This window comes from Rhea americana, unplaced genomic scaffold, assembly GCF_003343005.1.
Source record: "Rhea americana isolate MKP2758 unplaced genomic scaffold, rheAme1 scaffold_65, whole genome shotgun sequence".
Lineage (NCBI taxonomy): Eukaryota > Metazoa > Chordata > Aves > Rheiformes > Rheidae > Rhea > Rhea americana.
In genome coordinates, this window is record NW_028186812.1 from 627697 (window position 1) to 652809 (window position 25113).

General features: G+C 36.9%; 1 protein-coding gene across 3 annotated transcripts in view; it reads left to right on the plus strand.

Moving 5' to 3' along the window:
* FRY (FRY microtubule binding protein) overlaps window positions 1-25113 on the plus strand; it is a 199346-nt gene that overhangs the window by 127652 nt on the left and 46581 nt on the right. For all 3 annotated transcript variants that reach the window (XM_085320709.1, XM_085320707.1, XM_085320708.1), the window contains exons 30-40: window positions 1295-1394; window positions 1715-1886; window positions 3681-3937; window positions 5908-6054; window positions 10441-10609; window positions 11353-11443; window positions 14424-14506; window positions 17660-17810; window positions 18390-18493; window positions 21901-22086; window positions 24098-24296. In XM_085320709.1, the coding sequence (XP_085176835.1) occupies window positions 1295-1394; window positions 1715-1886; window positions 3681-3937; window positions 5908-6054; window positions 10441-10609; window positions 11353-11443; window positions 14424-14506; window positions 17660-17810; window positions 18390-18493; window positions 21901-22086; window positions 24098-24296 (1659 nt within the window). The remainder of the gene's footprint in view (window positions 1-1294; window positions 1395-1714; window positions 1887-3680; window positions 3938-5907; window positions 6055-10440; window positions 10610-11352; window positions 11444-14423; window positions 14507-17659; window positions 17811-18389; window positions 18494-21900; window positions 22087-24097; window positions 24297-25113) is intronic.

Here is a 25113-nt window from a genome sequence, read left to right on the forward strand (position 1 = left end):
AATTAACTTGTTTAACTACAGAGAAACTGCTGTATATTCAGTTTTTGAAAAAAAAAGTCATTTACTTAGAAGCTTGAGAGAAGATTTAATAGACACAAAAACTTACAAATATTGACCAAATTTCTTTAAATCATTTTTCTTTCATAGGAAGAGGCCTGCAACAAAAGCATTTTTGTTTAGTTAATTTTTCTTGTCAGCTATTTGACTAAATTCTTTTCTGTAGGCAAGTTTTTTTCAATTTTGAATCCATGCATACTATAATTCCTATTTTAATTACATRTTTTTTAGTCAAAAAATTTCTTTTGGTTTGTTTTATCCATACATTTTACAGTATCCATACATACATACAGCTGCTTGGTTGAATTTGCAGTTTCTAGAGGATCCTCCTAACAGTTTGGAGTTTTTTGAGAGAGGCATTGAATTTTTCAAACTCAGTGCAAGGACAAAGAGGTGTAGAGCAGTATGGGATGTAGCGACTACTTAAAATTACCAAAAATGTCCCATACTGTGCATGTGTTGGCCATATTTTTAACACAACAGTATCCAAACAGGCATTCTGTATCCATCCAGGAGCACAATAGGTCAAATCTAGGGTGGGAGATTGAGGGCTCACAATTCAAGCATATGCATTTACAAATCATTGTGAAAAAGAAGTAGAAGCTTGTTTAGTGAAAATCCAAATGATGTGACAAGGAATTGCTTTTCTAGCAATAATCTAATCAAATTAATACTTCAGTAGATTTATCCTTACAACAAACTTTGACTTTATAGGGTTGGGAACATTCTTAAGCAGCCCTCATGTTTACAATTCAAAAACAATTGATAGAACTGTCTCAGATCTGGGAATTTACATGTTGGATTGGTATTTTTTTCTCCAAAAAGACCAATTTAAACTGCAGCTTGATTTGAGAAGTACTTTATCCCTGGAAATTCTCTCTTACTACCCATCTTCTCTCATGCATGCTGGCCTATTCTATAAACACTTTATGTTATAAATTCAAGTGAATTGACATATATAGACACAGGTATTGCATTTCTCGCTGTGGGCTACTCAGTGCATTCCTAAGCATTGGTTTAAGGTAATTATAAATAATCCTTTCTTTCTTCCCATTCACCAGATGGCCCTTTAATCAAGCAGCATATACTCATCAGAGCTCCCTTTCCTGTATTCTGGTGGTAGAACGGAGAAAAGAAAGATGACATTCTTTTTAGACCATATTACACAGTAAATCAGAGTGAATATAATCTGCATTCCTCACCAACGTTCACAAAAATGTACTGTTTATTCTTCTAGGAACTATCCTTTTGATATAGTGACGCTTTTAAACTTAGTGCTGTTCAAGGCATCTGACACCAACAGAGAGATTTATGAAATTTCCATGCAACTTATGCAGGCATGTATCAGCTCCTTTTTTTAAAAACAACCAAATGCATGTGCCCTCCCATCTTTGTTTTTTCTGTGGACTTCTGATAAAGTACTGTTTATTTACTTTTCAATTTTGTTTTTAAAATGTATAATTAGTTTTGTCTTGGTTATAAATACTTATGAGAATATTTATTTTAAAAACGGAAAAAGATAAATTATGATGTTTCAAATTTGGAGAGTTAACATAGAAGCATATAGATCATTTCCTGATACCAGGAGTTGAAATGCTGACATTTTCTGAATTAATGCATTTTTGTTATCTTATTACATGTTTTTCTTCTTTCGTAGATCCTTGAATCAAAGCTTTTTGTTTATTCAAAAAAAGTAGCTGAACAAAGACCAGGCAGCATCTTGTATGGTACACATGGTCCATTGCCACCTCTTTATAGTGTCTCACTTGCCCTTCTTTCATATGAACTAGCAAGAATGTATCCTGAACTTACCCTTCCGCTTTTTTCAGGTATCTGTATCTATTTGACTTGTCATCTATTTTATATTTTTTTAGTAAATGGTAGACTACTAAGAGATTTCCATCTGTGAACAGCAATTCTGTTAATAAATGTAACTTGATTTGATTTTATTCTGGTTCAAATTCAGATCAGATTTACAAATGCATTTTGTATTTTCTAGAAATATGTATACAAAGTATAGAAATAATTCAAAAATTTGAGCGGTGATTCTGTGCCACTTGTGTCGTCTTAGGATAACTTCAAGATTGTGGAGGCCCCAGATAAATTAAAGTGACACTGGCAAATTGTAGCATAATGGATTCTCATGTTAAGCACAGTAATTCTTCTCATTCGTATATTTATATAGTTGATAGTTGTGAGGATAGAATTCTTCATTCTATAAACATGACTTTATTTTTGGCAAGATTGTTTGTGTGTCTGCATGTTTCCTGTCTTACCAATGATTCAAATGACTCTGAATCAGTGATCTGGACCTTTTGTTATTTGCCACATCTGCAAGTCATTTCTATCATTTTAAAATTTTATCAAAAATACTTTTTGTCATGGTAACTGAGAAAAATATTAAATATCATAGGGGCCCAGAATCAGACCTGTGGGAGCACCATTTAAAATATGCCCTCTCTGAGATCATTCCTGGGAACAATTATATTTTGGGACCTGCTTGTTTTAATCCATCTAATGTATTGCTCTAGTTTTTAAATAATGGAATGCAATGTCTGTAATCGTGGGAAATTTTACTGGCTTTTAAAAACCCTTTGTTATTCCAGGGTTGTTTTTACTCTGTCTGTAGGAGCTGGAGCAAGAGTAAAGGAATGATACATTATCCATTTCTGAGTGCACAAGATACCGTGGGTTAGAAACAACTGGTGTAGGAAAATTCTGATGGCTCATTTATCTTAAAAGAGCAAATGTTGGTCATTATTACTGTTCTCATCTATTTATGTTGCTGTAGTGCCTATGTCATTTAACAKAACTCAGATACACTGACCACATCAGAGCCCCTTTCTATATATCTAGCATCAGAAAGTGAGAGATAGGAACAGTCTAGGTCCTGAAGATTTTTGGAAACCAGACAGTGAGGAAAGAAAGGAAATGTTAAGTGTACTGATTTTACAGAGGAATAATTCTGGCAAAGAAAGCTAACATGGTTCACATTGGCAGGAATCCAGATTTCCTGAATCCATCTGCCTTCCAGTGCCAGTTCTTTTCTACATACTCTATAAAATGTTGAATGCAGCACTCCTGGAGTAGCAGCCACCTATGAATTTTATAGGCCTTCCTATGGGGAATAAAAACCCTAATATCTGCAAGATGTTTTTTAAAATCAATCTAATAAACACGGCAGGATTTTGACTACAGCTTAAAAATGTGGAGGCTGATGGGACACTTGTAATTTTGCAACACTTCTGTATGTTTTCCATAATTCTCCAAAAGCTCTGGAAATTCTAGAAGAACTGGCAGCAACTGCATTATCCTCTTTACTCTTTACTGCATCTTTTTCACTTAATATAGGATATGGCATGGTAATAAGGGGCGACTTTCTATTCTAAGCCCAAAATATGCTAATTATTTTAGACAGAAGATGTGATCAACTGTTTGCTAATACTGAACATCAATTTAATGTTCCTTTTCATGAAACTTACTTTATGCTTTTGTACGCCTTTTTTTTGTAACATAAAAATCATCAGAAATTTAACAGAAATGTCAGAAGTCTGATTTAAACACTGTATTTAAGCTTCTCCTTATAAACTAACACTTTGTCTTTTTAACTGTTACTATTTTAGAGGTAAGCCAGCGATTCCCAACAACACATCCAAATGGAAGACAGATCATGCTTACCTATCTGCTACCATGGCTTCATAATATTGAACTTGTAGACAACAGACTACTCCTCCCTGGTTCAAGCCCTACCACTCCAGAAGATGAAATAAAAGACAAGGATGGGGAAATAGCAGTCACAGGTGGATTAAAAGGCAATGGCTGGGGCTCTCCTGAGGCCACATCACTGGTTCTTAATAATCTCATGTACATGACAGCCAAGGTAAAAAAAAAAAAAAAAAAAAAAAAGAACAACGTCTCTAAATTGCAAAATGTTATATTTCATAAGCAAAATGCACTTAGGTTTCTTCCCTGTGATGCAGAAATATGGCACTGGAATAGTTGGTGCTAGTCAGACACAACCCTGTTTTTAAAAAAGTTCCCTCACCTTTTTATTTAACAGCAGTGCTAGGGCTGTTCTTCTTTTTCAGAACATATTCAAAGAAAACAGTGTTCTACCCTTGTTAGAAAACTTAACGGCTAGTATTAAGCGTTAACATTAGTCGTAGAGGAAATAGGTTCAGTTCCCTCCTGTATCAATTCCCAGGATAACACCATGTGCAGAAGATGAAAGCTAATTCTGGGATGAGRATGAGCACCCTGAATTTATGCTGCTGAAGCTCTTCTGCTTTCTAAGAAAGAGTTAAGTATCACTTAAGCCAGAAAGGGAAACAAAGACAAAATGAGTATAAATTTCTAGGGTACTGGTTAAAGCATTCTCTTTTGAAAGGGCATTCCCTTGCTTAAATCCTCCCCCTATCTCACATTACAGGTCCTGTTGAAGGACTGCAAATTCATTTTTTTTCCAAAGACATTTTCATGTAAAATACCTAAGCAGTTGTGAAGACTGGAATCCAGCATATTCCTCTTTTTGCTGAGTTGTAGGCTATTAGATTAATGTTTTTGCCAGATCCAGTGGCTATGTCTAAACTGCTAAAAGCATAAACTCCAGGAAGTAATCCTTAGTCTCCATGTCATATGAAACAGCTCACATCTCCTATCGTGCTTTGGATTAATCACATCTAGAGCAGAACATCTGCATCCATGATACATTGCAGCTGGCTCTGGATCTCTTCTTTGCTTAATGTTGTGGCCCTGTAGCTAGAATAGAATTATTATTTTGTGTGCCGTTTTTCATATAAACACATCTAAAGTAACCTGTGAGCTATGCTACAGCCCACCAAAATGTTTTTTTCAGCCTGAGATGGGAGATATTTGTTGCATATCCAGGGGTGTGATACCTGGTCATGAAGTCATGAGTAGTGAAGATATGGAGTCRCTAGGATAGTGTTAGAGGATTATATAGAGTGAAACCAGACGTGCTGCCCTCTCATCTTTGCTGCCTATCAGCAGCGGTCCTTGGAACCAGTTGCTTCCAAAACCACAAATAGYTTAGGGTTTTTTTTTGTTTTGTTTGTTTTCCCAGAGTGATCAAGTATGCTCTCTTAAACCATATTGATTGATCTAACTTTGAGTCAGTACGTGTAATCCAGGRCTTGCTACCTGGAAGTGAGCAGGGGTATTTGACAGCAGAAATCATTTTCAGTAGAACAGCATGAACTGGAGATTGCCAGTACTCTCCTAGCAGAATGTCAGATTACCCAGTGGTTAAAATAGTCTTTGTGAAGTGGGAGCTGTAGCTTTTCCATAGCAAACAGAACAATCTGAATTCTGGACTCCTACAATCATTAAATGATTGGACAAAAAGGAGATATTCTTTCAACGAGGCCTTGCAAAGGAGAACAAAAGCGGCTGCTTTCCGACAGGGAAGCAAGAGGCTGTCTAATTCTTCRCTGTAAGGATTTAAGCAGGAGAGAGGTGCTGAGTTGCTCAGTTCTGTGAACGCTGAGGCACTTGGGCACAAATATACAGAAGCAAAACTTTAGTTGTTTGACCAACTGTAAAGAAGAAATCCAGCATACAGTTTGATTTTAGCATCCCCCTTTGGACTTACATACCTGAACACTTTCTTTTGTGATTTAAATGTTCTGGTGGATCTGAACCATAATACTTTTAAATAGAATTTATAGTTCAAAATCTGTCACACCGCTTTTGCAAATTTTGCTTTGTCATTTACTACAGCATTTTGCTGTGGGTTTTGCACAGAATAGTGTTCTACCAGAGCTGCATAAAAGTCTATGTATTTATCTTCAGTATACATTTCAGAAAATGCATGTTTATGATCCTTTGCAGTATGGAGATGAAATTCCTGGACCAGAAATGGAAAATGTCTGGAATGCTTTGGCCAACAACGAGAAATGGAGCAACAACCTTAGGATAACACTGCAGTTTCTCATTAGTTTGTGTGGTGTTAGCAGTGATACCATCCTTTTACCTTATGTAAGTGTTTGCATTGTATTTTATTTATTTTTGGTAGCATGGGTTTTAGTGAAGAAAACAGTTATCACCTAAAGAAAATGAATTTCTGTTTCAAAAAAAAAGAAGTGCCTACATATTCCATAGCACACTGTACAAAAGTAGATCAGCTGGAGAGAGTAAATGAGCCAAGAAACTGAAAGTCAGGAAAGGAAATGAGGGGTGAGAATCTCAGTCTCCAATAGTGGAGCACACAACTCATTTCAAGCAAGAGGTGTGCTCTGCTCGTGCAAAGAGCAGCTTTGCTTGTCTGTAAAAGTAACCAGTAAAGCAGTAACAGGGCCTGGCCATAAATTGACTGAATCAATGATAAAAAATATTAGAAACTTTTTTTTTCCCATGAAATTTGCATAGAAATAAGCAATTTTATGGATATAAAAGTTTTTTGAAAAGATGGAGTAGCTGTCTAGACTTTAGAAAACTTGAATGAAAAGATGAAGAGAAGTAAAAATACTAAATGCCTAYAATTTTTCTCAGTAGCTAATTAGTTCATGCAACTATTAGTTCAATTTTGAAAGTCCTTTAAACAGTGGAAGTTATTTAATGAATGGGAGATATCATGCCGTCATTTAATTAATGTTTGGCAGTTGTAAAGATTTAGGTTTTCCTTCAGCAAAATATAATTCAAGAAAGTGCAACCTTCTCTCCTCCTTTAGCAGCCTGGGGCTTTCTGTGGGACATCTTAAGAGAAGCAAGAACCTCCATAAGCTCCTTACCCTATCAACTTCTGCCTCTACACRGTTGTGATGGGTTATATAACTGTTCCTGCAATGGGCAAATCAGACTGCACAGGATATTGTTATTATTCAAGTTAAAATAAAATCAGAGCTGTCTGAGAAAGGCAAGATAATCCCATTCCCATGTGCCTTACTGCTCTGTTGTTGGGAGGAACAGAATCTAAATTTAGTAATTTTTCCAGCACAATTACAATATGCTGTATTATTAGTTAGTCTTTTTTTTTTGATTTCCAGGAAAAAAATTAGAAATTAATATTAATGTGAATGAACCTATCTAAAAAGCCTCATAAACATGCTTTATTYACAGTTGCTAAAACAACACTTTGCCGTCAAGTGTTTATGATGACTGCTTGGCATAATATATTGAAGGAATTATGGAAATATCATTAGAAAAATCACAAGATGTTGTTGTATCATAGACAWCCTGTTGGTTTCCTATTATTTTTAATATTTACTGTATTAAGTTAGACTGTGCATATGCAAGGAAGCTAGTGGTGATTAGCTAATCAAAAGAGGAAAGATTTAAAAGTGGAATTGCCATAAGAACAAGCTCAGGGTTTATGTAAGAAGAATACAAAGGATCTGATGCCAAGTATCTTGAGGTAGTGAAGATTTGTCCATCAGTTATGAAGTGTGACAGAGGCTCTGAATTCAGTGGTGACCCTGCTTTGAGCGGGAGGTCGGACTGGAAACTTCCTGGGTCCCTTCCAGCCTGAATGATTCTGTGCTCTCTGACAGACTTGGGCTCAGGTCCAAAGGGATCATCAGGATGAGCTGACGTTGCTGGCAGAGAACATATCAAAATAAGAGTGAGAAGAGACGAGAGTTGTATTTCTGACAGCCTACGAAAGGAGCAGAGGCAGTTTGTAAGGGAAAAAACAAGTGTTGCACTTACTGTGTTCCCCCCACCACTGTGTAGCCTGATTAGAAATGCCTGATAACCCCATGCACTCTTGCCCAAGAGCCTSTCACATACCACAGTCTCCAATTGCTCTTTTCCAGATACTTACCAACCTTGTTCTTCTAACTTATCCTTTTCCAAAACTCCTGCCATGCCAGAGTTCTGAGCAGCCTACTTCAAACCCCCTTACTCTTTGTAACACTTCTGCTTTCTTCAATTTCTTTCCAAACTATCTCACCTCAAAGCCTCCCACCAGTACTTCCATCCTCACCAGCATCTCTAGTCCTGTCCTCTGCAGGCCTCTTACTCCAGAGAAGTTTGGAACATCCCATTTGCCTATGGGACTTTTCTGCTCTCCCTTGCCGGATTCTGGCAGCTACTGAAGGCAATCGTGTCTTCGTCGGTGACTGCAGCTGACCCAGTTCCTGTGTTTTCTTCAACAAAACTAGTTTGTGTTCTGTAAAACACTAGTGAAAAGTGCGATCAGAATCTGAAAGTTTTGAGCTTCTATTGTAACTTTTAACTTGACTATGCTTGAGTCACACTTTAATTGTTATCTTTGTCTAGAGTACAAAAAAACACTGGTTATCACATGTGTATGTTCAGTGCTTTGATAATGCTCTGGAGTTTCCAGATAAGAAATCTTACTCAACTCTGCTAACTATACAAGACTGCTGATACCTTAAACATACATCTTCAATTATCAGGTAGATAACATATACAAAACAGCAAATAAAGATAATTCAAAGAAGTTATCAGCACTTTTCCAGCTCACCTGGGCTCAAAAGACCATGCAGTTGCAAGATTGCCAGTTTATCCATTYGTAGCTTATTTTGGAGCCATCAGGGCCCCAGGCAGTCACCAGCTGCTTTGTGCTTTCAGCCATCTGCTCTGCCTGTGTGAGCCCAAGCCAACAGCATGTCTTGACTGATGGGCTTTTTTATTTTTTGCGAGTAGTTAAATTCGTTGGTTGATCTTTTAAACTTACGTTTTCTTTAAGTGCTTTTTCCAAGTGCCCCAGTGTAAATTACTCAGCTGCCCTTTCTTTCACATGTGTACTAAGAGATATCTGAAAATCACAGAATCACAAAATCAGTAAGGTTGGAAGGGACCTCTGGAGATCGTCTAGTCCAACCTCCCTTCTCAGCAGAGTCACCTAGAGCATATTAGACAGGGTTGCATCCAGGCGGGCCTTGAAGATCTCCAGAGAAGSAGACTCCACAACCTCTCTGGGCAACCTGTGCCAGTGCTCCATCACTCTCACAGGGAAGAAATTCCCCCTCACCTTCAGGCAGAACTTCCTGTGCTTCAATTTCTGCCCATTGCCTCTTGTCCTGTCACATGGGACAACTGAAAAGAGTTTGTCCCCGTCCCCTTGACACCCTCCCTTCAGATACCCATGTGTCTGGAGATAACATGCAGAATGAGCTGTTCCATCACCTTTCCAGGGATGGAGGTGAGGCTGACTGGCCTATAGTTGCCTGGTCCTCCTTCTTGCCCTTTTTGAAGACCGGAAGCACCTTCAGAATAGGCTTTCACTATAGTGACTGTGACCCCTCCTGGGGTGTAAACAGTTGGAAATGGTGGTGTGAGTCCAACTAGAAATAAACGTCTGAAAAGAAGTGGAGTTGTATCTGGAAAGTCCTTGGAAATTTTTAACACAGAGGAGTAAAAGAGACTTTGATTTTGTGCATTTCCCCCCCCCCCCCTTTTTTTTTTTTTTTTTAGAAAGGCTGGGACGGGGGGAGAGAGGAAGAGAAGCAGTCAATAAATTATCTTAATGGAATTATTTAAGACTGTAAGAACAACAGTTTTTGGTGAGGCCAGAAGACAGCTCTGTGCAATTTAGTTGCTCCACCAGAAGCATCTGCACAAGAAGGCAAACACAGATGCTTCTCCATGCAGTCTCCCAGCTCCAGCAATTTGTATCTTTACATTCAGTAGCCATCAGGTTTTTTCCTCAGTAATTTAGTTTAATCTTRTCTGAACATCTCAACAGTATTTATTCTTGAGTGGATGTGGTAGGGTTTTAGATCTTGTATTCCATGGGGTGTTTTTTCTAAAATTTCCATAAATAACGCTCTCTCTCAGACATTTTGAAATCAGTATTCATGAAGTCTGTATGCGTAATTGCTTTGCCTTTTTCCATGTGCTATTACTTTTATTACAGATATAAATAACTACTGAGAGTTTGACCTATTCTTTGTGGGTACAGTTATCTACTTTTCACATCAGCYGTATCTGGAAATATAAGCATGATGTTTTGGGTGGACTGAGCTTTCTAGATGAGAAATTTGCTTTATGCAAGGCAGCAAGATTCATCTTCAGTGGAAATCACATATTCAAACTATAAAATCTCCAAGTGTGATTCAGAGTTAATTCTGATATCCTTAARTGCTAGGTATAAAATCAATTCATTTTAATATGTGTGGCTGTGATATAATTTTACGTTTAAACAATGATTTGAGGATAATAAGCAAAACCTTTTGGGCAATTAGATCACAGATTTGCTCTATTGGGGAAAGGATCTTTAAATCAAAAAGAGCCGTATTTCTGTATGAACAAGATGATAGATTAAGTTTTGTTGCTGCCGTGTCTGTCCAAGAGCAACTCTTGCATTCTGGATCTTTGCAGTACTKCAGTGTAACATGTATTGATTTCTTTGGAAATTCACTTTGGACAGAGATGAATAACTCTTGTTTTCTTCTTTAGATCAAAAAGGTTGCAATATATCTATGTCGCAACAACACTATTCAGACAATGGAAGAGCTTCTTTTTGAACTGCAGCAAACCGACCCAGTGAACCCGATAGTCCAGCATTGTGATAATCCTCCATTTTACCGTTTTGCTGCCAGTAATAAAGCCTCAGCTGCAGCTTCTGGTATGACCTAAATGTACTTTTCCAGTTATGATCTCCTATTCTTGCCACTATTCATCTCTTTGAACAAACAATCTCTTTAGTTACTTTTGCACCTGTACATATAAAGTTCAAGTTTGAAGTTCTTGGATGCCTAATGCTGTGTAAGTTTTGTAAAAATATGTTCAATTCTCACTACTGTTTTAATAGGACATTGCCAATATATGGTGCTGTTCAAACCTCCTATGAAGTGGTTCTTCTATCACTAATTTCTGAGAACAGACAGGCGTTACTGATGCTACTCTGCTCCCAGCAGAGACGCTCAAGGAGCAGGGTGCTGAAAGCCAAAAGCCTTGGCTATGTGGCCGTTCTGTTTTCAAAAGTCTAGTGCTATTTTCAGGCTCAGGCAGTCAAAGCTGAATAACTGACACCAACACCAATTTCAGCCCTGTGAATGTTTTGCCAAATTCTTGACAAATAGTAGGTTAGGCCATCAAGACCGAGTTTAGTCCAAGGAATGGGAGAACATCRTTACATTAATCTATCCCTCAAAGCATGTAACGGGCAGAGCATTCAGCCATGCAAGCAGGTCCTTTTTTATAGAGGTGATAATGATTATTCATATGCACAAGTGTGGTATGATCACTTATATGACTGATGATCACTTTGACTGTGTCTGCTAAAGAAAATAAAGTCATGAGCTTTTATTGCTTTACAAATATTGTATGCTGCATATAATGGGTGTGCTTACTCCATCTCATCTGCAGGAACCACCTCTAGCAGTAACACTGTTGTAGCTGGCCAAGATAGTTTTCCTGATGCAGAGGAGAACAGAATGGCAAAAGAGACTGATGAAAGGTTTGTAATTTTTTTTCTCCAAAATATATGCATTTTCCTAGACCAAGTGTGAGATCTTGAGCAGTATTTATTAGCCAAACTGCAGTGAGTTGTGAGGAATTCTGATGATCATACGGGTGCTTAGCATTGTTTCTATTGCAGTAGGACGGTTTTAAAATGTGCATACGTGAAAGTAAAAAAAAAAAGCTGTTCACATAATTCTAGTTCTAAGCTGTTGTTTATTAATATACTGCAGAGGAATATCTGTGAAACCTTCACTGAATGAATTGTGCAAAGTAGATGATTTTTGGTAGGGATTACCTTAAAAGGAGAAAGAAAACTGAGAAGCACGTACCAAATAATGAATATTAAAATCTTTATTAAAAATCAGGTTTGATCATAGTTTTCAGTCTGTGACCAGAGAAAAAATTTATCTTACAGATTTATATCTATGACACCTGTTTTTTTCTGATAAAATATTTGAAAGAGGAAAATAAAGTGTTTTGTTTAGAGATCCTACTTTACAGTCACTGTATCTTTYACTACATGTGGTACCTACTGCTAAATTATGAATACATAAATGAAAAGCTAAGGGGCCATCAGGTCCCCAGCACAGACAGATATATATTTATTTCTCTCACTGAAACCCTCTTCTTGTAGAAGAACTCTTGAGTGAATTCTGATCAAATAAATTAGTAAGCGTATTAGTGTTACACCAGTCTGCTGTTCCTGATAGTCACTAGTATCACTTTAATAGTCCAGAGCACTTTCCACAGGTTCAGGARTTAGAGGAGCAGAAACAGTTATGTAAGCAAACTTTTCCTTACTTTAGAAACATTTGAATCACTTCCTTTTAAGTATTAAAAATGTTAAGAGTAGCATTTTGTCAGTCTATTCTCTTATTTTAAGAGTATGTGAAAAATAGTACTTATGCCTTAGTGTTAAGCATGGGTCCAAAATCTAAAAGTGAAGAGCATCTGATTCAATATGATAGTCAAAATATACTTAAAAAGGAGATAAACCATTTTTACTCTGGACTGCTTTTTTATTGTTCTTTAAATAAATGTTTACAGCTATATAGTTAACTTTGAATTTTTTTTTTTTTTAGTTGTGTTGCAGATAAGTTGAGCAAACTTCGTCTCCTGGCATACCTTAAATCTAACTTTTCTTTTAGGCTTTCTTATCTTACATAAATTTTACATAGGATGCAAAGAAGCTTTTTGGTACTCAACCCTGCCAGAGACTATATGATAAAAATGAAAGGAAGTTTACCATATTCTGGGGTTGGTATTCCTGATTCATAGCAAGAGATTCCTCAGAAAAAAATGTAAAATAATTTATCAGAATTCATTACTGGCATTTACATTATCAAAGACAGCAGAAGCCGTAAGTGCTTCTGTGATTCAAAACCAATGGGCAGATCTTAGAATGATCTGTTAATAYTGATTTTGTGGGCCAAGATGTATTAAATAATGATTACCGAAAGTGATAGGTGGTTAACCAGCTATTCTCGTAAATGTAGGTATTTTCGGAATAATATATCGCAAAGGGAATATCATATGAAATAAAAGGTTGAAAAGCTTTTAAAGTTTCTCTGAGTGATCTGAAAAATTTTTCTACAAGTTCAGCGTTATTGGGTTGTAGCACAGATTTATAGATAATACTGCATTAACTTTTGTTGTAATATTTCATTTTTTGACAAATAGATTCTATTAAATGGTATAATTGCATGTCATCTTACATAATGACAGTCATGTTTGTAATATCACTGTATATGCTACACAGAGTGCTTTAACAAAGTATTTTTTGTTTAAAAAGTCTGCCTTGCTCTCAAATCATTTTTTTGACCTATATTCTTCACCTGTTTCGTACAGATTAAAATTTGTCTCTAGATATTTCTTCATAGTCTTTTCCTTAACTTGATTCTTCTTTCATCTTTTCCTCTTTTTAGATACGTCAGATAAATATATCAGTAACTGTCRGTTTATACATATATATTAAGGGAATATATTAAAATATATTAAGAGAATCAGGTGCTGAAAGACAGAAAATAGCAGAACTAAGATGCTTCATGATGCCTTTATGTCACCTCCTTATGAATTTATTGTGTCCTAATGAGACAGATCTGCTTTGGAAAGAGCATAATATGTGAATGAATAATTAAATACCTTGCATTAAAATGCATGTGCATTAGTAGCAAATTGCATGTTGCACTGAGAACTTTAAACCTGGCTTTGTTTGATACTGTTATTTTAACATGGTTATCTGCAACTAGTTTCCTAGCTTTGTAGAACAGGTGAAGTTTTTACATCAGCACTCRAGCGTGAGCGTGCAGTGTGGCCCTTCCTATTTCCAGTGTAGACCTGGTTGCCCTGACAGCAGAAGAAGGTCATGGGACCAAAAGGAGCTCACCAGCAAAAGTTAGATTATTGCAGGTGTATGGCAGATTTAAGGACAGTTGTAACTTCGATCTGGCTCTCACATCCCTTAGAGCCTCAGCTAGATCTCCACTGGCAGCTCCTGGGTTTTCCTATGGGAGGGTCATCTGCTACTGCTTCTGCTGCTTTGATAACTGCATGGGCTTGATTTCAGACTCAGTTATTGTTTCAGCAGGTTGCCAGAATTTTGCCAATGAACATGGTGCTGTGATAAAATACTATTAGTTAACGGTTTATATTTCAGTTCCTCCTTACCATAGTTTCTTGGTTCAAGAAAAGCATACATTTGCTGCATGAGAATTTTCCTCTTGCTGAATTTTAAAAGCTTATGACACAGCATCACACCATTAAAACTTATCAGAAGTTGATTGCAAGAGTATTCTTTATGAAATGAAGTAACGCTATATTCGTATTGCTGTCTTCCTCATATAAAAGCATATGCATAAAGAAATCACATTTTGATAATAGTGTAAATAAAGGTGCTTTCTTTGTGGAGAAAGTATATATTCCAGATGTTTAATATCAGTCTGTGTTTTTAATGAATATTTTTCTTGTATTTGAAGGTTCAGTAATGTAATCAGAGCACATACTCGACTAGAATCAAGGTACAGTAATAGCTCTGGAGGATCTTATGATGATGACAAAAGTAAGTTCTAACATTCAGTTTGATGAAATTTCTGGTGTTTTGGTGGGAGAGGAAAACATTCTTTTGACTTTTGGAGGATTCCTGTTTAAAGCTGTATATAAACAGATGCAACTCCCTACAATGGGTGTCTCTATTTTACTTCTGTACTTCATTTAAAATTATTTGATWCCCTTTGTTCAGACGTGGGCTCAGTCAAACCTACTTAAAGGCCAGAGAACTTCGCAGGAGAAGGCAGTAGAGAAAGTTCCGAACACAACACWGAGAACTGTTCTCATGTGGCAGGGGAAAAGAATTCCAAAAGTTTTACGGCGAGCCCTTTGAATTGTGCTCTCCTCTTTAGCTTTCCTCTGCTGTTTACAGCCAAATTCTGGCTGCACCATGCAAAACTATTAGAAGGAAGAGTGAAATTTGTTCTTTATGTGTTTCTGCTGAACAGATTATAAAATGACAATTGGTGCTGAGCAGAGATTCCAAAGAAAACCAAGATATTTCATTCAGCTGTTGAATTACAGTACAAGTTTTAGTAGTTGGACGATTTGGATTCATTTTTGTAATGAACTATAAAGAAGCCATGTACGGATTTCATTTAGGCCCTAATTGAATGTAAAAAAGGCAAGACCTTTTTATAGACTTTGTCCTTGACTTGATAAAGCCAAGTCAAATAATGTAAAGGCCATAATGCCTTCTGGTTGCTAAGAATGCCAGTTTTTGACAGTATGTTGAGGTAAACAGCAAAGGTTTCATATCTTGTTTTGTCCAAATATTTTTTTTTATACTTTTTGCAAAAGATGAAAACACTATTAAATCACAGAATCACAGAATCAGTAAGGTTGGAAGAGACCTCTGGAGATCATCTAGTCCAACCTCAAATACAATACAATAGGATAGTTTTAACAATATCAATAAATATTTTTCATAATTATTTCCAGAATATTGTATGTCTACATTCTGTAGTATTTAAATATTCAAAAAAAGTCTGCAACATATTAAACTGAGTCTCTTTTGCTTTAGTTATCTTGTTTTTCTTATGGCTTTCTAATGCTGCAGCTATTAAAAATTCTTCCGCAGATGTTAATTGGAGCACCAGTGCTGTTCTGATCTGCATGAACTGTCTTTCAAAAGTAGAACAATATTTATGTTATTGAAATATTTTTCACAAGCAGCCGGTTTTGACAAGGGCTTTGGGTAATAAGAAATTTAAAAATGCTGAAGTTTTCTTTGGTTCTTTTGGAATGTCTCCTCAAGCCACTGTCCAGATGCTTTTTCTTGCCTGTATCTGCAGGCTTTATAGTTCTGTGAATATTTATGCAAGGTTTGCTTCTCAGAGGAGTTCCTTCTGCAAATATGCAAACTGCTAGATGTAAAATAAGATACACTTTACTTAGCTGCTGACATTTGTATAGAACTCTAAAAAGAAACTAGTTCTTGTATCGTTTGTCATTCTACAAGATGAATAATATGACCTCCATTAAGAAAGTGCAAYTTGCTCCCTCTGGCAGGCCAGGCTGCTAAAGACTTGGTGGTACAGCTTCTCTCTTCCCTCCTGTCTACTTGAGCATAGCTGTATCCCTGAAGAAATAGATAGGAAATAGATAGGGCATGAACCTCTTCAGTCCAGAGACTCTTTTGTCAAAGCCTTACTGCAAAGAGTGTATATTAAGGCACAAAGTGCTTTTCTTTTTTTTTTTCCCCTCAATCCACACACAAACTCACGAATGAGGAGCTCAGTCTCAGTATGGACTTCATGAAGCAGTTTTATGTGAAACACTTAAATCAGTAGCAATAAATAGCTGTGCAGTGCTTTTTATGTGAAAAGCATTTGACAAATATTATCTGCTTGATCCTCAAAAGACAAAGATGTGAAATCACTATACTTTGCTAGATTAAGAGTTCAGTTTATTCTACTTTAGCTTTGAATATCATCCTCTGAAGATGAGAGATATAAACAGAGGATAAAATCAGAAACAAAGAACTGAAGTCTGCCGTGGAAGACTAACACTGACAAATGGGAAGATGAAGTTGGCTTTTAGGAAGAATTGGAGGAGCTGCTACTTCATTGAAGGGCTCTAGAGGATCTGAAAAGCTGAAGGCATTTTATCAAAACCAAAAAGAGATGTGTATTAAAAAATGCTGGCATTGATGCTTTACTGATGCTTTTGCAGGCATCAAAACAGTGTTCTTTTCCAATATCAAAGCTCACAAGAATAAAATATAGACTATAAAAAAAATGCTGAGGATAATGCTGAAATAAGTGCTAAAATATAAAAGTATAACAAAAAACAAGCAAAAAAATAATGTTCTCACTGAAAATTCAAAAGGACAATGTTTGGATATGTGTCAAGAACAGACTTGAAAAGGATGCTTTCTGTGGCAGTATGTCCCAGATTACCAGGACTGAGAAATAAAAACTGACCAATAGGAAAATTACAATGAGGTGGTACAAAATGCAGTAAAGATGAACAAAGCCATGCAGCTGACAGAAGACAGAAAGTGATGGAAATAACTTACTTTGTTGACATCATTGCAGATAAGCAGGTGGAAGAAAAAAAAACTATTGCTTATTAACAATAAACAATCAACTGTCAGACTGAAGCAAAATTAAATACGTATTTGAGAAATTCAGTGGATACATAATCMTTGTTGAAAGAGATTTACCACGCTGGAAATGTTTTTCACATTCCTTATGTCTCCTTCCTGATTCAGGACATTTAATTTCCGGCTTTGCAGCGACACTCAGCAGGGCCCTGGTGGGGAGCTGCAAGGCTGTGTCGCTGGTACACAGCTCCTTACAGCAGATGGCTTGCTACAGCAGCCTCATTGGCTGAACTTCCCTCTCATTTTTGAAGGGAAAATCTGTTGCTTGGGGCTTTGTGATCTGGATCCAAAGCTACTAAAATGACAGCAGGGAKTCAGCTGCAGCTCATACGATTCAGTGCTGTCTGCTTGGAATCTGTGTTTTATTTCCAGCAGTGTGAAAGAGGKATTAAAATGCATCACTTAYTAGTGAACACAAGAATTTGCAAAACTGATGTCGTCTTATCACATCCTAAATAGCTGAAACCATGCGTTAGCTTAAACTTAATTTTATTATTTCTTCAAAATGGTTAATCAGACTTGGTGTTCATGCACTCTTTTTAATTTTTTTGCATGCAGATGACCCTGTTTCTCCTTATACAAGCTGGCTCTTGAATATTGTTGAAACCAAGCAACCACATCCCYTGCCCATGCCTTATAATGGAGGATGCTGGGCACCACTTGTGGACTACCTCCCAGAAACTATCACACCTCGCGGACCGCTTCACAGGTGAGCAGCTTCTCATGCTGACTTTTCAGACAGTGAAATCTCTCCCCTCTCTTAAAGACTTGGTCAACACCAATGTAACTGACCCACCACTCAGAACTGCTGAAAATGGTATCTTCTGTTTCTTCGGCTTTCCCATGTCAGTGTTGAAATCAAAATATGTGCAGTGAAGACCTGCAATTCTACCAGACTCCTTAAAGCCTATTTACACAGTAAGACATTGTTTTGTGATAGGAATCAGACTGAAGAAACAAAACTAAAACAGAAAGGGAAAAATTGTCTTTCCCAAACCTCTGTTACTGTTATTCGTAGCACCTTTTCCCCTTGGTCTTTTCTTCTGACTAGGCTATGCATAATCTGAACGCCTCTTCTACATAATTTTTATTGACATTAATAGTGTTATTTTCAGTAACTTTTCTTACCTGCTTAATACTCTAAGTTACTTTGACATTAGTAATATTGAGAAGAAAGATTGCATATTTGAAAATGTGGAAGATTGTTTATTTCTTCCAAAGTAGCCGTCATGTCACTGTTTGCCGATCTCGAAGAGGTTTCAAATTGATACTGTGATTTGATTACCAGGTGCAATATTGCTGTCATCTTCATGACTGAGATGGTAGTGGATCACAGTGTGAGAGAAGACTGGGCCCTTCACCTGCCTYTATTGCTACATGCTCTCTTCCTAGGTAAGACCAATAGAACAAGAAAGAAAGTACAAACATACTCATATCCTTATATTTTAGTTTTGCTGAAGCTGTGGAGCTGAGTTTTACTTACATGTTTTTTTATTCTGATTTTCTAAAAGAAATAGTCCTGCAGTAGTTACACAGTCTCTCAATTAGTCTCAAAACTTTGAAACCTTTGAATATTTTGGCCAATTTGAGCCAAATTTGAGAGATGGGTAGAAGTTTGAAGATGATTAACTTCCTCAAAGGTTAGGGCCTTACTGGGGAAAAGGCAAGGAAGACTCAGCCTTTGTACACTCTGCTTTTTGAGAGGCAGCTAGCCAGTCAGCACRTGTATTAGGTTCCGACTACATGCACAAGTCTTGTCTCCTGTTTTTCAAAAATACTGTATAAGGGAGCTGAGATTACTCTCATGCAAAGATAGTGAAGGCAAGACACGAATCATTGGAAAGGAAGCTTCATTAATCTCACTGCTAATGGAATACCTTGTCTTCAATGTCTTCCCTTATATGACTGTGTTTAGAGGCACTCCTTTTTCTCCACTGCTGTGTCTGTTCTTGACTGTAACACAGTTCAGGTGTAGGGTGGTGACCAGTATGTTCCTTATCCTGGCACTTAACAGTCTGAGGATTGCATGGCCTAATTTTTTTAGCACACCGGAGTCTTTGGTGTTATAAAGCCATTACCTAACTTTCATGATTGATGAATAATGCTTCTCACATATAAACATGGCCAGGCACTTGTGAAATAAGTTGGTTTTAACAGAGATCACAGTCCTCATTTGATCACTGTGGCTGCCACTAAATCTACTCACTGGCAATCTGAGAAGAGTTTCTTGTTCAGCRGATGGAAGAGATTAAGTTGGGAATTTACAGAACAGTGCTGGAATATATGTGACATACTGTACTATATATGCCTGAAGAAGATACCTCATTTTCTTTTTCCGTTACTCTGTTAACAACTGTTCTGTTTGAAAATTTTTAATGAAATAAGTTTTTGTTGGAAAATGCACACTCATCAGATCTTCAAGTATTTTGTATTGGTACATTGATTTCAACACACTTCTGAAGAAATACCAGAGCAAAAGTTAAGCCAGAAGCTTGTCAGATMAGGCTTCCAGGGACATTTTCATTATGACATTTCACATGCATTCCTTACTTCTTATTTTTGAAAAGTTAAATCCAATTTTGTGGCTGGTTGTAACAATCTGACTACTTTTTATATTGCTGTAAACTTTTCAAATTCAAGAGGGAGCTGAATGAGAAATGGCTAAGTGTATGAATCAAATCAATAACCAGCGGCTGATCCAACAGCCTCTTTGGTCTAGTTTGTAACAACTATGAGAAAACTGGTATTTACAGTTAAGATAGCCACTTCAGTTAAGACAACTGTAAGGTGCTGTAAGAAGCTGTGCAAATAAATATATGCAAAAAGAGTTATGATATTACCAGTTCATTATAATAATATCTTTACTGATTTATTCCTGCAATAATGTTTTACATTACAATATTTCACAAGAAAAATGAAAAATTTATGAATACCATTTGAGACAGCTCCTTGGCTAGGAGCTCTCAATTCTCAAATGTGAAGTTAAAGCTAAATGTAACTGGTTTGACATAGTGGAAGCTAAGATGGCATCATAGCTTCCAAGTTTCAAATACAGTTTCTCAAGAGCTGCTAAACCTCCTGCAGAAACCTTTCTGTAGTCTGTAGTAGACCTCTTTCATGAGGATCTAAGGGAGTAATGCTGAACATGTTAGTCAAACATATGCATGTGATTAAATATGAAGTACTTCTCTCCCATTGAAGTGTGAGCAGGCAAATGAACCTGACTGAAAAGGAAACTGGAAATAGTATGGTGCCTAGCTGGAGAGTCTRCATCCTTTCATGTATTGGAAGAAGTGGGAAATTACTGGAGTGAAAAAATTTTGCAAAATATGTTTAGCTGGATGTTAAATAGTACTGATAGTGAAGCAGAGAGACAGACTGTTGCTGTGAACCTGCTTGTGTCTAGTGCATGAAAATCACTGCTGTTTAAAAACTCTTGGCAGCCAGTGTGAAATGAGCAGCTAGATGACTTTCTCATGGAAATGTGTCCATGTCAAGACACAAATTTGCTCTGTTGGGCACTCTTCAAAGTTAAGAATTACCTAGCSCTGGAGGGCTGAGCTATCCATCTTACTTCATTGTTGCCATATCTATATTAACACTTTCATGCAACCCTCAGGGTTAACAAATAGAGAATTTAAGTCACAGTTGCTGCCAGTCAAGAACTTAGCTTCATCTAATAAAAACTTCCTATACCCTTTGCACTCTTAAGTGTTTACCTTRGAATAGGGTAGAATGGAGCCATTATCTCTTGGCAGGTGGAAGGAARTGGAGGAACAAGATACAAGTAGTAACCAGGTTGGTGGTAGCTCTTCTGGAGGACGCTGTTGGTGGGTGGGTGAGACAGGGAATCTTATCCGCAACAGCCAAAGGCACATTGCTTTGACCATGGCAGTATTAGCAACTGCATTTTTGCAGGTCRGACAAGGACCAGTGTGATGGAAATATGTTATAAAACACCTCRCTTGAAAGACCAATTGGCTGCTGGCACTTAGAGTGAAGAGGGAGCTGCTTTTTAAATAGGGCTATATCCTAAGAAGAATAGTGTTCAGCACTGAAACTGCTCCTAAACAGCAGAAAGTATTTTCAAATATCCTAGATGATACTGAAAGAGAATTCTTCAAAGGAATTTGTTACCATGTAGTGCAGTATATTTTATAAAAATTTATTTCCTTTATGTTTGTAACTTGTAATTATTATGAGTTATTCAAAATGTGTTCAAATCTGGGAGCGTACATACAAATAGCATAGCACTGCTAAAGTTCACTGCTAAGAGTCTTTTCGTGCTGGACCTTTTGTTTTAGTTTTGCACACTGAGCTACTGATTAATTTCTCATGCTGTCCCATTGTAGTTGAAGTTATTTTTCAAGGGATTTTGTTTGTCAATTCCTCTCTTAATAACTCAATAATACTCTCTTTCATTTTGCACTAGTTGTAAAACTGACAGTCTGTGAAAAAAAGTCAGATATTGAGGTGAGCAAAGTAATTATATCCRTCACCAAGAATTTCTCATCTTTAGAAGTTTTCCAGGTCCATCAAATAAACACTGCAGTGCAACAGAATGCATAAAGTTTCATTGCCACATATCCCTTGTACCTGGTGAGTGGGACCTCAGTCTAGAAACTAAATGTACATATACATTTGAAGCAAAAACTCTGGTAACTGTGGCTGGAAATACTGTATCTTTTGTTTGTTCTGCACTGTTACCATGAACTACCTTGGAATTTTTGCTATTTCTGGAATGTGAACTTGTTTATTATTACTTCATATTCAGTGACTGTTGTAACCTTTTCTTTTAGGTCTTGATCATTACCGCCCTGAGGTTTTTGAACACAGTAAAAAGTTATTGCTTCATCTTTTGATTGTGTTATCTTGCAATAGCAATTACCAAGCCATTGCATCAGTGCTKCTTCAGACCAGAGAGATGAATGAAACCAAGACTCTGACAGTACAACCAGCATATTTACCTGAATATCTTTATACAGGTAATAAAACACACGAAGATGGGAACATTGCATGATACTGAGAGGTTTTGAGAAGTGAAATGTCAAGGCTGCTTTCCTAAAATATAATATTTTTAATAAATTAGAATAATAAGTTCGCAAGTCTGAACAGTTCCCATTAATATTAATTCCATGTGAACTACCCTAGAGAAGCACCCAAATTGTTACTAGATAACTTTTCATGATAGCAAGAAAGCTTTCTGCTGCAAGGCAAAATATATAATGTAGAGTTTTAGACATTAGTATGGCTAATAACTTCCTAACTTTCCCTCAGGAAGCCAGGACTGTTTTAAATGAGGGCAATCAGTCTTCACCATTAAAAAAAAGAATAAATAATTCCAATACAARAAGAGCTGCAGGAATATTCACCTCAGGTTTTCCATTTTTCAGTTAAATTTTCACATAAAGTACAATCTACTTTATATAACAAATACACTTTGTTTCTGTCCTGAAATCTATTTCTATTTCAGGAAGCTTACCTCAGACCTCTGCTGAGATGAGTCTTCTTAACCATTTGCAAATTCTATTTTTAAGGAGCTGGTATACTGTTGTCATGTAATATTACTAAAAGCAAGAATACTRTTGAGAGTTGAAGAAGTCACAGAAACAGTGTAGAAATACAAAGATAGGATTATTTGTCTGGGAGAGGGTAAGGAAGTTTAGGACAAAYGGAGGAAAAAGGAACAATTACCAAAATAGCGTCTCTTCAGTGGTTCTTTAGCAACATATTCAAAAGCAATAAATAGCGTGACTTTATAAATAATATTACTTGATAATTGCTTATTCTTTTTTGATAGGATATGAAAATTTGATCTTAAAGTAATGAGAGGAAGGGAATTCAGTAAATATATTTCAGATTAATAAATTAAYTTTTGCTTTTAAGTTTTCATTCTGAATGAAGTCTGAGCAAAATTACCTCACACATGAATTTCCCACTGGAACTATGTTTCCACTGGAACTCTTTTCTGATGCATGTCCATGAATTATTAAATACAATTTAAATTTTATTATTGGTTTTCTACCAGAGTAAAACATTTTTATATTCCTATTCTTGAAAAACCTAATTAGTATCCTGGATCTGGGCCTTGTGCCTCTTGTGTCTAAGAAGTTACCAGAACTTCTTAATTGGATTGGTTTTTAATCAACTCATATAAAGAGTCAGAATGTGGGTGAGTAGCTATAGCAAAGAATCCTAAGTGAAAATACTTAAGCTCAAGGTCATCCCACATAATGTCAGGCAACTAAATTAAGAGTCTCCTGACCTACAGTGGATATTGTCAGTAGAGAAGCACCTCCTGCTCCCTGTGTTTTCCCAAGGCTAGTTTTTCTATGGTAGATAATGCAGTCTAACATTAAGAAAACGACGTTTGGTTTCTGATTCCAACTCTTCAGTTGGCTTGTGGRTTGCTGGCAAGCTTTTGACCTAGGTGAACACTGCTCAGATGTTTAACCTTAACACTGAAAATATTTAATGTGAGTAGTCCAGTGTTTGCAGTTATTACAGGCATGGAATGGAACCCTTAACCCTTAACCGTTGTGTCTTAGTTTCCACTGCATCTGTAAAATTAGGACACCATTTTCCTAAAATTCACACSCTGCAGAGGTTTTTCAGCATCAGACTAGACCAGATAAGTAAGCTGAACTTCATATGGACTTGGCCTGATGAAGAGTGCAGGTTACAAAAAGGCATAGTTCTGAATGTAAAATGCCAGGAAATATTTATTTTTCAAGTACTGTAGCCTTCATGCAGTAAAAAACTATCTTGATTTTGATATTATTCATCTTATATTGGATTTTGCGGGTTTAAAACTATATTACCAATTTTTCTCTCCCATTGGAATTTGGCAGTGGTTGCCTTCTGTGGGACTGGTGTTTTGCAGTAGAAGGTTTCGGCTGCTTACTGTTGGAAAAGAGATGCTTGGCCTACACGTTCGTCTGTAATGCTGGCATAACTCATGCATTCCGGCTTTATCTCCTCCTCTCTGCCTGACAGGTGGTTTTGACTTTCTGCGGGAGTACCAGTCGTCTCCGGTGCCAGACTCCGGCTTGAGCTCCAGTTCCACCTCCTCCAGTATCAGTCTGGGAGGCAGCAGTGGAAATCTCCCACAGATTACACAGGAGATTGAGGACATGGACACTGCTGCTGAAACAGATGAGAAAGCAAACAAATTAATTGAGTTTCTGACAACCAGGTAATGGAGATAAGCARAGGTTGCTTTTATTTGCACTTGAAACGCATAGTTACATGTCTTCTCTGCAATTATTTGTGGCAAATTGAAAGAGTCAAAGGAAAATGACTGAGTATGTATAGTAATTACAGACTTCCATTCCTCTTTTTTGATACCTGTAGATAGATAGGTACTTAAAAGCCTTACAGTATCAGGTACTTAAAAGCCTTACAGTGTCAGGAATACTAGAAAAATATTACCTGACAAGAATAAAATGTTTAATTGCCTGATAGTAATACGTTCAACACAAAATTAATTAAAGAAGACAGTTTTATTATTATAAAATGAGATAGAAGGTRTACAGCGTGCCATGAAAGGCCATGGTGAAACTAGTTTTAATTGATCTTAATTGATTKTAATTGCTGAATGCAAGTGGCAGATCCTATTTTCAAAAAAAAATCAAAAAAAAGGATTTGTGCTGCTCTTAAAATGGTATAAAATAYATTTTAAATAAAAACTTTTGTAAAATACAGAAAARGAATTTTTATTTATCTGTATTAACCCCATGCACCAGTACATGCTGGGGGATGATCAGTTGGAAAGCAGCTTGGCAGAAAARGACTTGGTGGTCCTGGTGGACAACAAGTTGACCATGAGGCAGCAGTGTGCCCTCGGGGCCTTTGTCTGTGAGCAAAGAAGGACAGTGGTATCCTGGGCTGCACTGGGAAGAGTGTTGTTCGCAGGTCGGGGCAGGTGAGCCTTCCCCTCTACTCAGCCCTCGTGAGGTCACGCCTGAAGCGCTGGGTCCAGATCTGGCTCCCCAATACAAGAAAGAYACRGG